The 18,147-nt window shown below is 38.1% G+C and overlaps 1 protein-coding gene across 1 annotated transcript in view; it reads left to right on the top strand.

Moving 5' to 3' along the window:
- The window catches only part of LOC115433213 (glutamate receptor 4-like), a 343,230-nt gene that overhangs the window by 243,244 nt on the left and 81,839 nt on the right, over nucleotides 1-18,147 (top strand). Inside the window, exons 15-17 of the mRNA XM_030154500.1 lie at nucleotides 11,470-11,637; nucleotides 13,130-13,234; nucleotides 15,319-15,429. Of these exons, the coding sequence (XP_030010360.1) occupies nucleotides 11,470-11,637; nucleotides 13,130-13,234; nucleotides 15,319-15,429 (384 nt within the window). The remainder of the gene's footprint in view (nucleotides 1-11,469; nucleotides 11,638-13,129; nucleotides 13,235-15,318; nucleotides 15,430-18,147) is intronic.

The following is an 18,147-nucleotide window of genomic DNA, read 5'->3' as shown; positions in this document are numbered from 1 at the left end:
TTTCTAATTTATACAAAGTTTGCGTACTAACTGAGTGACCTCAATGAAAAACAGTAAAATAGTCCCAGTAATAATGGATTGTGTCCTTGGTAATAGTCATTGTTAGTCATTGTCTCTTCAACCACACTGCAGCCAATATAATACATACAGCCTGGAAGAAAGCGCCACCTGGGATTAAGTCAGCAAATAGTTCAGATTCTTCCAGTGAATACTTTCTGCAGTCATTAATGTGTTTCATATTTAACCCTTTAACTGATGCACTGAGTAGATTCTCCACCTCCAGTTTAATAGAAGCATAAAGACTGGACTGAGGTTAATGGATAAAGGTCATGTGGTCTGATGGGTCCAGACTGACCCTGGTCCAGAGGTGGATGAAGTGATTACCCATCATGCCTAGTGCCTACAGTGCAAACCAGTGGGGGCAGTGATTACCCGTCTTGAAAGTTACAATGAAATATCTTCATCAATGAACCTTTATTGTGTGAGGAAAACGAGATGAGACGTAATGAAAATGGTGGTCGTGTGACGATAACTATAATTAAATATGTAAAGCAATATTGTTGACTAATAAAAACGAGGCTAAATATAGTTTACAAAACAAAAACTGTGATAAAATGTCTCTTCATTTTCGTTAATGAGACGAGACGAATTGGCGATATAATCTTTAGTTGCATTACTGCAGGTGTGTTGTGAAGTTGTGAGGTCCGCAGGTTACCAGACGTTTCGCACCCAGGCGGTTTGCACCTGAAGTCTGGATGTTTCACCTTTCATCTCATGCCCCAAACGTCCAGGGTCCAAAAAGACCTGCTCCCGGTCCGGATCCACACGGTAGAGTACTGCAACCCAAACCAAGCCAGACTGGACCTGATGGGACGAGCTGGGTTTGGACGCAACTGTGTCAGGCACGGTTTGGACAGAAATATGCAGCCTGAGCCGGGCTTTACCACAGGCTTCTCCAGATGTAGGCTATTTGTGCAGTACAGTGACGGACCAAAGACTCACTACACTTACCCTCATGAATATTCATACAGAAATGGTAATTAACAGCATATAATGTATTTGTGAGACCATAAGAATGATAAGATAACCTTTTTTGAACTAAAATGGGTTTAACTCAAAGAAAATGTTGGTTTTGTCTAGACTATATTGACCAGATTAAATAGAACTGCATGACTAAAAAGAGACTAAAATACAATTTTCAGTGACTAAAACAAGACTAAAATGTCATCAGCTTTCGTCGACTAAAACTAGAGGAAAATAGTCATGTATTATTCTGACTAAAATACGACTAAAATGCTCAGAGTTTTAGTCGACTAAAACTTGACTAGATGAAAAAACTATGAATGTGACTAAAACTAATAAAGACTGAAATGAGAGTCTGGCACAAAGACTAGACTAAAACTAAAATTAAAACAGGCTGACAAAAACAACACTACCTACAGTACAAGCCTGTGGGGGCAGTGATTACCCATCATGCCTAGTGCCTGCAGTACAAGCCAGTGGGGGCAGTGATTACCCATCATGCCTAGTGCCTGCAGTACAAGCCAGTGGGGCAGTGTTATGATCTGGGGTTGCTTCAGTTGTCTAGCTCTCGGTTCAGCAATGTTATGTGTCCAAAAAACGGATGGAAATAAAAGTTGTAACATTGTATGAACTTATCGAAACCATGCCTTGACCTTCAAACGTGTGTGTGGGACTTCTTTTTACCAGTCTGAGTTTTTGGCAAATGAAGGGAAAGTTTTGTGTGCTGCAAGATTTTCATCCAGAACAGAAGTATTTTCTAAGAACAAAAAAAATTCTTCTTCAATGGCCTTAGACCCTAATATTTTGCTAATACTCAGAATAAGTCAAACTGGTTGTTGGGCTAGTTCGGTTTTATTTAAACCACAGACAATATGTAAAAGTAGGACCAATGGCCCTGTAGCTTACCGGCCAAATTCAAAGCTTTGGGAAATGTATCTAGATGCCATTTATTATCACCCAGTGCTGTGTATTTATTCTAGTACAGAAATAGCCCATGTTTTGGTCATATTCCAATCAGATCTATAAAAAAATTCAAATTCCAACTTGATATCATTGATACTGATTTATTGGATCAATCCACTTCCTATCTCTTATAATGGGGAAATTTCTCAAAGTCGCACCAAATCCAGAATCAGATCTGGATTGAAATAATTTCAATACCTTGTGTTGACATCATCATACAGAAGCTGTATACCAAGTCTGAAGTCAATCAGAATTGTAGTTTGGGAGAAGAAGACGATTGAATTTTTTTCCCCATAAGAGCCCATGTTAAATTTTCCGTAAGTTCCCGGATCCAGAAGAAGATCCTGATCAGCATGTGGTCGTTATGTTTTGGTCATCTCCCCATCAGGGCTGGACTGTAGAAATTTACACTGGATATCATTTATATTTACTGAGTTATTGCATCCATCCACTTCCTATCTAATGAGGAAATTTTTCAAAGTGGCACCAAATCCAGAATCAGATCTGGATCCAAATAATTTCACTAAGTTTTATTGACATCATCATAAAGAAGCTGTATACCAAGTTTGAAGTCAATTGGAATTGTAGTTTCGGAGAAGAAGACAATTGAAAGTTTTGTAACGGACGACAGACAACGGACGACAGACAACGATGACAGACGACGACCACAGACGACCACAAACAACCACAGACGACGACCACAGATGACAACGACAGACAACAATGACGACGCCTGAGGCCGCATGATGACAATAGCTTACAGCCTATCGGCCGGTAAGCTAAAAGGTGAACACAGCCACTGTCCCGTTCCTTTGGTTTTTCAACTGTCATTTTGTACCTCGTAGAGTTGACATTTTGGTTGTTACCATGTCGGATCCTTGGAGCCATATGTGGAGAAAATGGCAGAGGTTGGGGAGCATGAGGGTTCATGAATGTGCTCATGCTAAATTCAGACATACTGAGATGGCCAAACAGTAAATTTAATTAAACATTTCACACAAATGTTTAATTAAGAATTTTCATTCAAGTTGAAAATTTAATTTGACACAAACAGGAGTTTTATTTAATGAGAAGATGATCTGAAAGTCTGTCAATGAGACATCAGAACCTCCTATTCAAACTCAAATCTTACACATACAGCAATAGTTTATAGATAGGTCACTTATTTAATGCTGACTCCAGTAAAAATAATTCATGTTGTGCTATTTTTAGAGAGAAGTTCAATATAAATCTGTGGGATCCAAGACTTTTTGGCGCAGCATTTCGTGGCCAAAAGCAGTTTAACCCTTTAAGAGACTCATGCATCGGCTTTAGTTTGGAATCACAGGCTTTGTCTCTTGCATTAGACCTATGGAACTCCTCTTGGGCAGCACAGGATGCCTTTGTGAAACAGTATCAGGGGAGGACTTAAAAGACAACAAAAGACACAAAAGACAATTCTACTTGTGGAAAAAAAAGATGCCCAGAATGTTTTCATCGACGCTTGTTTATGTCACTGTGTAGTTGAAGCTCAGTGGTTGGTGTTCTGCCGTGTAATAAGAGGAACTGACAGGAACATGCAGACAATAAAGAAAAGCCAACTTAGCACTTTTGGTGTTACATTTACTAACTTTTCATTCCACTCTAGCAACGTTTTGTTTTCAAAAGGCACCCAGCAACAAATGTAGCTTATTTTAAAATGTGTCTGTAAACTTTTCTCATCTTTTGTAAAGTGACCCAAACACTAAAACTCACCCGTTTTGCTCTAAATGACACCAGATGATTTCCTGTGTCTCAGTCATATAAACCCACAGTCTGTCTGGAGATGGAAAAGTCACTGTTTCACATTCAGACACTTTGCTGGTATATTTAAGGATTTTTCAGACCCTTTAGAGATTCTTTATCCAAAAAGCCACTAGTGACAAATCCATCCCCTTTTTCTGGTGTTAGTGGAGACTTTTGGAGACTGTCGTGAAAATACATATCGCTGTTTGTCTTAAACAAATCCCTGAATATAAATCAGTCCCTTTGACATTGACAGTTTTCTCTATTGTCTCTTTTTGGTCCATTTCAATTGTTCATGTAGACCACAGGTGTCAAACATGCGGCCCGGGGGCCAAATCCGGCCCGCCAAAGGGTCCAGTCCGGCCCTTGGGATGAATTTGTGAAATGCAAAAATTACACTAAGATATTAACAATCCTTTTAGTTCAGGTTCCACATTCAGAATAATTCAATCTCATAATAACATATAAATAATGACAACTCCAAATGTTTCTCTTTGTAAATGTAAGTATTTTCATGTATTTCCACTAAAACAAAGTAAAATTTTGCGAAAAATGTGGATAACCTGAAATGTCTTAAGAGAAGTAAGTACAATTTTAACAATATTCTGCCTGTTACTCAGTGTTTTGTGTATTTGTAGATCCACTGTGATCTGTAAGTTATAATGTACATGTGTAAATGCTAAACTGAGGCAGAATATTGTTGAAATTATACTTATTTTTTCAGTTTGTTCATGTTATTCACATCTTTTGAAAGGATAGTTTGTCGATGTAAACCTTTTCATAATGTAAATTAACTTTTTTTTCGCTCTAAAACATAGAGAAAAGTTTGGAGTTGACACTATTTATATATTATTATGTTATTATTTTACTGGTTCGCCCCACTGCAGACCAAATTTAGCTGAATCTGGCCCATGAACTAAAATGAGTTTGACAGCCCTGATGTAGACTGAACATTACAAATGTTCCTGTTTGACTGTGACTTGTTGTCATCCCCTAAGTGGAGTAAGGATAAACATCATGTGCCCGCACTTGAAAACCCTCAGCCTTCAGTCCACGCCAAAGTTTTTGCACATGTGGACAGATGGACGGCCGATGAACTGATGCCAATGCCCTGCAGCGAGGGCCGAGGGTGAAAACCAAACCAACTGAAGAGAAAAACTAAACAAACATACAAACCAATAAATCCATAACTAACCTCAGTAACTGGTCCAGAGTGTCTCTTTTTGGTCACTTTAGCCAGTCCCCAAACCAGGATAAAGGAGGACGGTTTGAACTGGGACGTTAAAAAAACAACAACAACAATAATAATCATAATCGTAATCATAGTGTAGTTCATTTGTAGTTCTAAACATATTTAGGGTGTTTTTATTTTCACATTTTTGTCTATAACTCAGTGTTACTCCTCCGTCCTGCATCATTCATTACAATTACACGGCCATTTATAATTATGCAAATTAGGTGATGATGTCATTTAGCAACTTCCAAAGACTTTTAGGACAAAATAGATACTTTCCTTTGTGAGGAGTTGGAAACACTGAAGAAAAGAGGACGATGGACAAAGGTTCTAATAGTTTTGGATTTTTCATTATAGTTTAGTTTTATTTAGTTTTGACTTTTTTTCCTCTAATTCAGTTAGTTTGAATTAGTTTTTAGAGCAGGTTTGCTAGTTTTTATTAGTTTTGTTATTTTCTGAATGCTTAGTTTTAGTTTTGTTTTAGTTTTTTTCATATCTTTTCTCTTCTTCTCTGCCGTCATATTCAAATAAATCCCAGACAGGACTCCGCTGCTTTCTCCCAACTTTAGTCTCCATGTTTCCAGGTAGAGTGGGGACCAGAAGACGACTGGAAACCACAAGTGACGGACCGTTAAATATCATATGGTGCCAGCAGATAAAATTGCTCGAGGGAAATCAATTTCATATCAATCCGACAAAGATGAAAACTAAGGGAATTTTATCCATAATTTTTATACATTTTAGTTAGTTTTGTAAACACACGATACAGTTTCGGTCAATTATTGTTTTTTTCTTTGAATTATAGTTTTTATTTATTTCAGTTAACGAAAATGTTTTTACAACTCTAGTTTTTGTCATTTCGTTAGTTTTCGTTAACGATAATAACCTTGCTATGAGCTCAACCTGCCACCTGATGGCAGACTTATTACAGTCTAAAACACTGACTCAGTACATGGTATAGTAAATGAGCAGTGTCATAGAGTTTAATCTGTAAAGAATCAGACAGGAACTGCCTCTTCCCCTCCATTTCTGTGAATGCTCTCGCCCCCTCCCGCAGTGACGACGCATCTTGATTGCTTCTGCGTAGACATGTAGACGTGTGTGTGGAATTCTGGGCAGACTGTAGAAGAGTAACGGGGGGGATCCAGTGCAGCAGAGCCATAATGTCACAGTAAGCAGCGGGCTAATGAATAGGATTCACCCTCGGCCGGAGGTGAAGTTAATGAACTCCTGCTAGTCGAGATAATTAATGCCAGACTGTGACTCGGCTGGACTGAACGCTCGCCTTTTTTTTTTTTTTTTTTCTTTTCTTTCCTGTGCTTGCTCTCCATGTTGCTGCCTTTCTGTCATTCAGTCGATTAGTTTTCAGCGGCGCCAGAGGTAAAGCTGTAGGGAAATGTACGGCTCACGAGGACGATAGAGTTTCATAGGTGCAAATAATCAGAGTGTTCAGGTCAAAGATGGATGAGGTGAGTTTGGGAGGCTTCCACTGAGGGGAATGTCCTTTTCTCCCACTCTCCTGTTCTATTTACATTTCCGGAAAAAAAAATAATGAGCACTGGGAAAATGCTGCCTCTGTAACAGCTGGGCCCTGCAGAACCTCTGCATGCTATCAGAGGAGGTCTTATGCAGATCACTTTTAAAGAGATCTGAGCTGCCGATATTGCATAACATTTTGTCTGTCCAGCTAAATCAGCCTTTAATTGCCCTCATACCTTTTTCCTGTAGTTTGTCCCCTGGAGCCTAAAACAGACAGAGCAGCAGGGAGGCCCTCAGGTAACAAAGACAGTCATTTACAATTCACATGCTCTTTCCCCACCGGGATTTGAACTCCTTTTAATAAATGTAATATGGGAGAATTGAACCAGAATTCATTCTACTGTGTTTTCACTGAAAGTAGTTTTTAAGGCCTGTAAATCAGGGGTCTCAAACATGCGTCTCGGGGGCCAAATGCGTCCCACCAAAGGTTCCAATCCAACCTGTGGAATGAATTTACAAAGTGCAAAAATTTTTTAGTTCAGGTTCCACATACAGACCAATATGATCTACAGTCAAAATGTAACAGCATAAAAACCTACAAAAAATAATGACTCCATATTTTCTTCTCGGTTTGATGTGAAAAAAATAATATTACATTATGCCTATAAAGAATGACAACTTCACATTTTTGTCTTTGTTTTAGTGCAAAAAATAACATTTAATTATGAAAATATTTACATTTACAAACTATCCTGAAACAATAAAATGTGAATAACCTGAAATGTCTAAAGATAATCAAGCACAATTTTAACAATTTTCTACCCGTTAATCAGTGTTAGGGATGTAATGATTACCGGTATAACGATAAACCACGGTAAAATTGAAGATGGTTAGTATTACTGTTTAAATTCTAATTATCGTGATAATCATGTTTGATTACCGCACTTTTAGGGGAGAAAACGCTGATGTAAAGATAAGTTTTTATGTCAGATATTTGAGTATAGTTTTAATTTATTACAATTTTAATTTTCTATAACTAACATTTGAAACCAATATTCACTTTTAAAGTCCTTGAAAAAGTTTGTTAAGCATCTGTGTGTTTTTTATGCAACAAATTATATACATTTTTCAAATCGGATTTTATATTTTTTTATGTGTTTTTTGTCCTTTTATGTTTTTATAGTAGGTTAAAGTGAAAAAATAATACGCAGTTGATATAAATGAAGTTGTGCTGAAAAAGTTACTAAACATGGGTATAATAAACATTTGTTTATATAGTATATAAAGGGAAAATCAAAAGGACTGAAAAACAGCCAAAATAGGCTGAGACCACTAAGGGTTAATATTTGAATGTTTCTGCAACAGAAGGTACATTTTACCAATTATTTTATTTGGTTTTTTGTTTGTTTGTTTTAGTACAACTTGGTTAAATTATTTCAGTGTGTGTATTAGTACTTTTTAAACATTTTGAGCATCATTTCAATAATACTGTGATAATAATGATAACCGTGATAATTTTGGTTCCAATAACCGTGATATGAAATTTTCATATCGTTACATCCCTAATCAGTGTTTAGTGTCTTTGTAGATCTGATCCATAATGCAGAAATGCATAACATAGAAATGATAAGTTGAGGCATAACATAATGTTAAAATTGCACTTATTTTTCTTAAGAAATTTAGATTTTTTTCAAGTTATTCACATCTTTTTTGTTTGGATACTTAATAAAAGTAAGTATTTTCATAATTTAATGTTTTTTTGTTTTTGTTTTTGTTTTTTTGCACTAAAACATTTTGGAGTTGTCATTATTGATAGGTTATTATGCTATCGTTTTATTGGTCCGGCCCACTGCAGATCAAATCGGGGTGAATGTGGCCCCTGAAAGAAAATGCGTTTGAGAGCCCTGCTGTAAATAAGCCAAGTGTTCTAGGTACATGAAGAAGGATCAAAAACACAAGACAGTAGGTCCTCATCAAGGCCAGGGGCGGAATGCACAAAAAACATAAAAAAAAAAAAAGAGTTTTGCAAGAAATCAATAATCAGTGTTCGAAAAATAAGAATTGCAAAAATACAACAAGTTCGAAGCACACATGGAAACACCATCACCGATATGTTTTGACTACACAGAGTCTTCATCAGGGTCCTGTTGGGTTTTTGCAGTTCTTACTTTTTAAACATTGATTTTCTTTTTAACGCTTTCGTTCTGGGTACATGTATACTGAATTAATTTAGGCTTTACTTACAAGTCATAACAGCAGGACTCAAAATGGGTCACTAGGGTGTTTTATTGGGTCAAACTGAGTAAAATATGAATCAATAATACGAGATGTGAAGTCATTTTCCTGATATTAACAGAAGAGGAGAGTTTATACTTAGTGACCTCATGTGTCTGTTGTATAAAGTGTGTGTAAAACAACATACAAGGTGTAAAAAGTAACGTAAAAGATGCAATAATAGTACAGTGATAAAAGAACATGGAGACAGAGAAAACATAAAAAAGATGGAACCAAGTAAAAACGTGAAAATATTGTAAAATACACAACAAGACAAAAATTACATTAAATACAAAAATGATGGAAAGGCAAGACAAAAATACATAAAAAGCGATATAAGAAAATAAACTTTCAGAGATGATATTTTATGACAGTGAATAAGGCTACGTTCAGACTGCAGGTAAATGTGGTCCAAATCCAGTTTTTTCACCCATATGTGACCTGTATCCGATTTCTTAAAGACAGTTTGAACAGCACTAATCCGACCCAGGACACTTTCATATGCGGTCCTAAATCTGATACATATCTGATATTTTACAATGGGACTTCAGTCTGAACGGCCAGGTCGCACTTATCCAACCTTTACGTCATTGAAATGCGACAAACATCACAATTCTGCGTCCCAGGAGGAGGAGCAGCGAAAAGCTTTTACCTCCATAAACACAGGCTGTTTCTTAACATGCGTTCTTGTCTGTTCTTCAGTTCTCACGTTCTGGTAAAATGTCATCAGTCGCAACCCAAGTACTGTTCCAGTTGCAGGTTTGCATAAACCAGTGTTTTTCAACCTTGGGGTCGGGACCCCACATAGGGTCGCCTCGAATTCAAATGGGGTAGCCTGACATTTCTAGTAATTGATTAAAAATAAATAAATCAATAAATGACTAATAAAAATATATGGTGAGTTGAGAGAAACAATCACGATACAACAAAGACATGACAAACTGAGTGTGAAACTGCAGCACTGTGGTTCTGTGTATCTGTCAAATGTTCACTGTGGTCAGTTTCAGATGCTGCAGCTCTTTCATAATTCATAGTTTCAGTTCTTGTTTGTTCAGTATTAATTGTCCTCCTTGTAAATCACAGCTGGACTGACTGGACAGATCCTGACCAAGGAAAATAAAATTCTCCCTTTGTGCAGTAATCTACACCTGGATTTACTGCCTCTGTCCAGAATAATATACATTCTATAGACTAAATGTGTCTAAAATTAACATTTATTTGCAACATAGTATAGCAAACTATTACATGATCAAAAACAAATTAATTTTAGCCAAAAAAAACGAAAAAAAAAATCTTCGTTTTGAATGTCTGGGGGCACCAGAAATTTGTGATGTTAAAATGGGGTCATGAGTCAGAAAAGGTTGGGAACCACTGGCATGAACCAAGAACACATGGAATACCCGGATGTTGTTCTTGTCAGCTATCTTAAACCAAGGATGCACTGGTTGGTGACTTGTGTATACTTGGCTGGGAAATAATTCCCAATATGCAGTTCGTGCTGACTGGAGTGGGACCTGGGCGGCTGTGCCCAGCTGAACCGACGACATGTATTAGAGTTTTGAAAAATATACAAAATGTATAAATGACATGTAAATACTAGTACAAATGTATTGAAATCAAATCAAGTGACATTGTGGTGATTTGAGGCAAATACGTTATGGAGCAGATGGTGGAAATACAGCAGAGACAGGGAGGAAAGTTCACAAGTACCAAGGTTATTATCGTTAATGAAAACTACCAAAATGACGAAAACTAGAATCGAAAAAACCTTTTCGTTAACTGAAATAAATAAAAACTATAATTAAAAGAAGAAAACGATAACTAACTGAAACTGTATTGTGTGTTTACAAAACCAACTAAAATGCACAAAAATGATGGATAAATTTCCCTTTGGTTTCATTTTTGTCAATGTTGGATTGATATGAAATCGATTTATTTCCCTAAAGCAATTTTCTCTGCTGTCACCATATGATATTTAACGGTCCGTCACTTGTGGTTTCCAGTCGTCTTCTGGTCCCCACTCTACCTGGAAACATGGAGACTAAAGTTGAGAGAAAACAGCAGAGTCCTGTCTGGGATTTATTTGAATACAACGACAGAGAAGAAGAGAAAAGAGAAAAAAAAAACTAAAACTAAACTAAGCATTTAGAAAATAACAAAAACTAATAAAAACTAGTAAACCTGCTCTAAAAACTAATTCAAACTAACTGAATTAGAGGGGAAAAAAGTCAAAACTAACTAAACCTAAACTATAATGAAAAATCCAAAACTATTAGAACCTTGACAAATACCAGCTGTTCCAATTACACATAGACTTGTGTTCTTGGGAAGTACGTTCTCTGAGACCGTTCTGACCAAGACCCTACTCGCTGAGTTTACAAGACTGTACTCTGCGTTCTTGGTTTTGAGAAACGGCCACAGCGTGTGTCTGCGTGGTCACGTATTCCATCAGGACCTCTTTTTGTGCATGCGGATCACTTCAGGGTCGCATTCAGTTCATACTCAAAACTGATAAAAGTCGCATTTAATGTGTAATATGAACGAGCACACAAAAAAACTGGATTTCACCAAAAACTCCGAATTGTGCATGAAGACTTGCTGTCTGAACATAGCCTACGTCGGTGAATCAGTGCCAGTCCAGGATGTGTTCTGTAAGTTCAGTTATGAGGTGGAAGAGCTGGAGGTCTGTCTGAAGGCGCTGCATTCACCAGTCTGTCTGATTCCCTCCTCAGTATACCTCAGCGCTAACGTACGACGGTGTGATGGTGATGGCCGAGGCCTTCAGGAACCTGCGTCGGCAGAAGGTGGACATTTCCCGAAGGGGGAACGCCGGCGACTGCCTCGCCAACCCCGCTGCCCCGTGGAACCAGGGCATCGACATGGAGAGAACCCTCAAACAGGTGAAAGAGACCAGGACACATCCCACTGGACAGAACAGATGAGTCCCAATGACAAACGCAACCGCCTCAGGGAATAGACACATCCCTCCAATGACATTATTGTCCCACAATTCAATACAAAGTGGTGACGGAGACGATGTTCATAACCCTATAACGTCAAACGTATCATATTTGACACATGAGTTTTGAAGCCCTCTACCTAATTAGTGTGATATTTAAAACCTGATGTATATAATTAGATACATACAATACACAGATAATCCACCAGGGGGAGGAGTTCATTCACCAGAGGCCTTTCCAGTGACACTACAAGACTGTCATTAATGAGGAGGGAGGAAGAACTGGGACAATTTTGAAAAGGAATTACCAATTTGTTAGACAAGTTTGTGTTTCATTGTTGTTGTTGTTTGTTCAACAATAATAATATTTGAGTATTGAGACCTGATGTATCAAATATGATACAAAATTGAAACTCATACATGGAAACTGATATTTTAAAAGAACATTTAATGGGTTGTTCAGAAGGACCAGTAAAGGCTCCAGATTCAAAGAACTGGAATTTTCTGTCAATGATTTAATGGTTCCAGCTTTACAGGGTTAATGGGGTTTTCAAATCTGTGGTTAGAAATGTTGAACCTTTTAACATCCAGCCAGTACGTTTCTCTACCTATGATGCAGCACCTAAACCACATTCCTAAAACTAATGAGTATCAGAACTACACATCTAATGGCTGCATTTGGTCCCCTTTGAACTTCGTAAGATTTTTTTTTTTTTTTAGATGATTTTCTAAATTTTTGTTCAAATACAGGGGTTGGACAAAATAATGGAAACACCTTAAAAAATCAACAAAATATAATTTAATATGGTGTAGGTCCGCCTTTTGTGGCAATTACAGCCTCAATTCTCCGAGGTATTGATTCATACAACTTGTGAATTGTTTCCAAAGGAATTTTAAGCCATTCTTCAGTTAGAATACCCTCCAACTCTTTTAGAGACGATGGCGGTGGAAATCGACGTCTTTCTTGAATCTCTAAAACTGACCATAAATGCTCAATAATGTTGAGGTCTGGGGACTGTGCCGCCCATACGAGATGCTCAACTTCTTTAGAATGTTCCTCATGCCATTCTTTAACAATTCTAGCTGTATGGATTGGGGCATTATCATCTTGAGGTGAAGGTGTTTCCATTATTTTGTCCAACCCCTGTATATAATCATAAAAATAAAACAATCAAGCTAAATTTGGTCATTTCATTGAAAACCTCATCTTTTCTTGCTTTCGGATATTTCATCCAGGTCTTGGACAAACTTTGAAAAAGTACTAGAAGGGAAACTGTAATGTGGATTCTTTTTTTTTCTTTTTTTTTATCTTTTTTTTTTTTAAATAAATACTTAGGAACTGCCTGTTGCAAGCTAGTATATTATGTAATGAGTAAATAAGCAGGTGTTGCTTGTGTCAAAGCCTGTATGTCTGTGTTCTCCCATGTGTGCAGGTCCGGCTGCAGGGATTAACAGGTAATGTCCAGTTTGACCACTATGGCCGCAGGGTCAACTACACTATGGACGTGTTTGAACTGAAGAGTAATGGACCAAGACGGGTAAAGCATCACACCACACTGCTTCACTCCCTTCAAAATTCACCCTCATTTATTACTTTAATGGCCGTGCATTTACACCAACTTAGCACTTTTGTTTCTAGTTTTAGCAACTTTTCAACCTACCCTAGCAACATTTCTTCAAAAGCACCGAGTAACAATTTTAGCTACTGTTAAAATGTGTTTGTAAAGTTCTATAATGTCGTGTAAAGTGACTCAAACACTAAAACTCACCCATTTTCCTGTAGATGACACCAGATGATTTCCTGTGTCTCAGTCATATAAACCCACAGTCTGTCTGGAGATGGAAAAGTCAGTGTTTCACACTTGGACACTTTGTTGGTGTATTTAAGGATTTTTCAGACCCCTGTAGAGACTCTTTATCCAAAAAGCCACTAGTGACAAATCCATCCCCTTTTTCTGGTGTTATTGGAGACTTAGAGACTCTGACGTGAAAACACATATTGTGGTTTATCTAAAACAAATCACTGAATATAAATCAGTCCCACTGACATTGACAGTTTTCTGTATTTTCTCTTTTTGGCCCATTTAGATTGTTAATATAGACTAATAATAATAATAATAATAATAATAATAATAGTAATAATAATATAGTTCATTTGTAGTTCTAAACATTTTTGGGTGTTTTCATTCTCACTTTTTGTCTCCAACAGAATGTTATTCCTCTGTCCTACATTGTTCATGACAATTACATGTACATTTACAATTATGCAAAATAGGTAATGGTGTCATTTAGCAACTTCCATAGACTTTTAAGACAAACAACATGTACTTTTACTAATCAGGGGCTGGAAACAGTATTTGTCCGAGCAGCGTGAGTCGTATTGCATGTGTAGTTTACACACTGTTCTAGATACAGCCCAGAGATGTGTGGATAATGTTATCATGTCAACCATCCCTGGGGTTGGAGGACGCCAGTAAATATACAGTATGTGTATTTACAGTAAATATACAGTATGTGTATTTACAGTAAATATACAGTATGTGTATTTACAGTAAATATACAGTATGTGTATTTACAGTAAAAATACAGTATGTATATTTGCAGATGCATTTAGTATTATCATAAGTAGGCTGGTAAAAAAAAAAAGCCTGTGCCAGCCTCTGCTTCTGAGAGGATGGATGTGTGAAGGCAAGGATGGAATACAGAGGAGAAATAGGAAAGAGAGAGAGAGAGAGAGAGGAGACTGGTGAGAGTGATGGAGAGAGTATGGAATGAAATAGAGAGCAATCAAGGTAAAGGTTAGGTTGGGGTAGTGGGGGGGTAGGGGAAGGGGGGGCAGAGAGGAGTCCCCATCAATCAAACGCTGCTTTGGTCTGTCTTCCTGTTCGCAGTGAGTCAGGGTGTGTGTGTGTGTGTGTGTGTGTGTGTGTGTGTGGGGGGGGGGGGGGGGGGTGTCCACCAATCACAGGTGTGCATTTGCTCTTGGTTCTGGATCATTGGGCTGTTCCACTCCCACTGACTTAGAACCGTTATGGTTCCTGTCAAAGCTCCTGTTTGAGATCAATATATCAGTTTAACATTGGTTTTGCTGGTATTGGCTTTTTATTCAAAATCCTATATAATCATGTGTGATATTACATTAAATTAAATGGATCTAGAAACAATGAAGCAACACTGATCCTAGATTTCCCTTAAAACATAATAAATCACCTTTTGATGTGTGTTCTTGGAACAGAATTAAAGTAGGAAATTGACTGAATTTATTCATAAAAAGAAGTCACTCCAGTTGTGGATGGCAGTGAAAATACTTGGTGTTAGTTTCATGTTAGATCCTGGAAATGTAGAAAATAAGGTCACTCTGTAGAACAAGAGTCAAATTCATTTTAGTTGAGGTTCCACATTTGAGGTATTTGAGGTTCCTCATTTTACTTGAGTCCAGTGTGATCTGTAGTCCGTCAGACCAGTACAGTACCAGAATAACCTATAGCAACTGTGATTTTACTTTCACTTCCATTTATTTCCAAGCATAAATCCAGACCGTTTCCATGTGGAGATCATTTTAATAAAAGGCCAATACAAATGGATATGTGGCGGCAGAATCTTAAACAGTCCTTTGTTGCAGATCGGCTACTGGAACGACGCAGACAAACTGGTTCTGATCCAGGACTCTCCGCTCCTTCCAAACGACACTTCAGGCATGGAGAACCGCACAGTGGTGGTTACAACCATCATGGTGAGTGACTGGCATGTGCTCACACAGACTCACACACAGACTCACACACAGACCCACACATGTGTTCATGAAAAAAGGTGAACGACACGCACATCCAAAATTAGAGGTGTGCTGGATCCCAAAAAAGTAGAACGTGAGAAAAAATAAAGGAAGGTCCGCACAACCAGTGAGCTCACTGGTTGTGCGGACCTTCCTTTATTTTTTCTCACACATGTGTTCACACACAGACTCACACACAGACTCACACATGTGTTCACACACAGACTCACACACAGACTCACACATGTGCTCACACAGACTCACACGTGTTCACACACAGACTCACACGTGTTCACACACAGACTCACACACAGACTCACACATGTGCTCACACAGACTCACACACAGACTCACACATGTGCTCACACAGACTCACACGTGTTCACACACAGACTCACACATGTGCTCACACAGACTCACACATGTGTTCACACAGACTCACACACAGACTCACACATGTGTTTACACAGACTCACACATGTGTTCACACAGACTCACACACAGACTCACACATGTGTTCACACAGACTCACACATGTGTTCACACAGACTCACACACAGACTCACACATGTGTTCACACAGACTCACACACAGACTCACACATGTGTTCACACAGACTCACACGTGTTCACACACAGACTCACACGTGTTCACACACAGACTCACACACAGACTCACACGTGTTCACACACAGACTCAGACACAGACTCACACATGTGTTCACACACAGACTCACACACAGACTCACACACAGACTCACACATGTGTTCACACAGACTCACACACAGACTCACACATGTGTTCACACAGACTCACACACAGACTCACACATGTGTTCACACAGACTCACACATGTGTTCACACACAGACTCACACACAGACTCACACACAGACTCACACACAGACTCACACATGTGTTCACACAGACTCACACATGTGTTCACACAGACTCACACATGTGTTCACACACAGACTCACACACAGACTCAGACACAGACTCACACATGTGTTCACACACAGACTCACACACAGACTCACACATGTGTTCACACAGACTCACACATGTGTTCACACAGACTCACACACAGACTCACACGTGTATGTTCTGCTGATGAATCTGACTTACCTCATTCTATCATGGTGGTGGCTTTGGAACAGTTCCTTTAGTCTGTGTGGTGCAGTGTGTTACTAACATGGGTAATTGACCACAGATGTTATAAACACAGATATTGAACATATCTGCATTAGAGTGGCTTTATTAAACCTTTACAATCAACCTGCACTGTGACAGTTTTACACTGACATTAATGATGTCCCTGGGACTGGAGCATTTCTAAAACAATAGAATAGAATAGAATAGAATAGAATAGAATAGAATAGAATAGAATAGAATAGAATAGAATAGAAAATAGAATAGTGTCATATAAAATGGAAACAACAGAATAGAATAGCCGTTACTGTCCTTGTGCTACTCCAGTCAGTGCAACAATATGACTAAAATGCCGATAGATCAGAAAATAAGAATAGAGTGAATATAAAATTACAAAAACTAAAAATTAGATAAGAAGGTGAAGTGTAAATTTTTTTTACAAAAAGTTAAATAGAATAGAACTAAAAGTAGACTAAAAATAAAAATAGACATTAAATATGAATAGACTCAATATTAACAGTATGTGTATCTGTAAACTCAAGTCTATTTATAAATAGGGCATTTATGATGGGATAAATAAGATAAATGACATACCAAAAGAGAGGCAAAGTTGGAGGAGTATGGTTCCAGAAATATTTTGGCTTATTTTATTAACCAATAAAGACCCAAACATCCGCCGTCGACCTAACCCATCTACTGATGTAACTGTTTAATACCTATTGATCCATCAATCCTATTAATCCATGTGAATAATTGGAGTAAAATACAGTTCTTCATCTTTTCATGGTCATCAGATATGACCCATTTGGACGTTCAGAGGTTTCTGTAGTTAACGTGGAAACACCGTCATCTTCTGCAACATTGATTCACCAGTAAAACCCATGGAGTTGGATCAATGACAGTGGATGGACACACTGGGTTTATGTTCAGTTAATAACAGACTGGACTGAAAAAGACACTTTTTCCCTCATTTTTTTGTGATTTGATAAAATAACCTTTGAATATATTCTGAACTTTAAAGATGCGAGAATCTTTCGTGACCAATTTTTCATCAAATCTGTAAAACCTCGGTCATATCCTCAGTATCACGAATCTGTAAATCTTTCTGTGATTACTCACCTGAATCTCTTGCGTTACGGTGAACAATTTCTTAGTGCCATCCACCAGAAACAAAACGTGTGTTTACATTCAGTGCCAGAAGGTCACTCGGGCATCTTTGGAATTTTGTTGCAACGTGCATTGTGGGAAAGGGAGGTTTGTGCAGCCGCCTGCAGCGGCAGCAGCAACACACCCATGTGACTTTATATGGATGAAACAAACACGTGGAAACATCTGAAACATGGAAACGGCTGGAGGAATATGCAGAGAGGGAAGGGAGCTCCTGCCGTTTCCTCGTCGTGTCTTTAGCAGCTGCCGCTGTCAGGCGGCTGTGTGAGCCTCCATTTCCCACAATGCATGTCGTGACAAAATTCCGAAGATGCCGATGATGTTACCTCCAGGCTCTGGATGTAAACACATGTTTTGTTTAT

Source organism: Sphaeramia orbicularis, chromosome 14 (assembly GCF_902148855.1).
Source record: "Sphaeramia orbicularis chromosome 14, fSphaOr1.1, whole genome shotgun sequence".
Taxonomy (NCBI): Eukaryota; Metazoa; Chordata; class Actinopteri; order Kurtiformes; family Apogonidae; genus Sphaeramia; species Sphaeramia orbicularis.
Note: the sequence above shows the minus strand (reverse complement) of the source record. Positions and strands in the feature narration are given on the sequence as shown.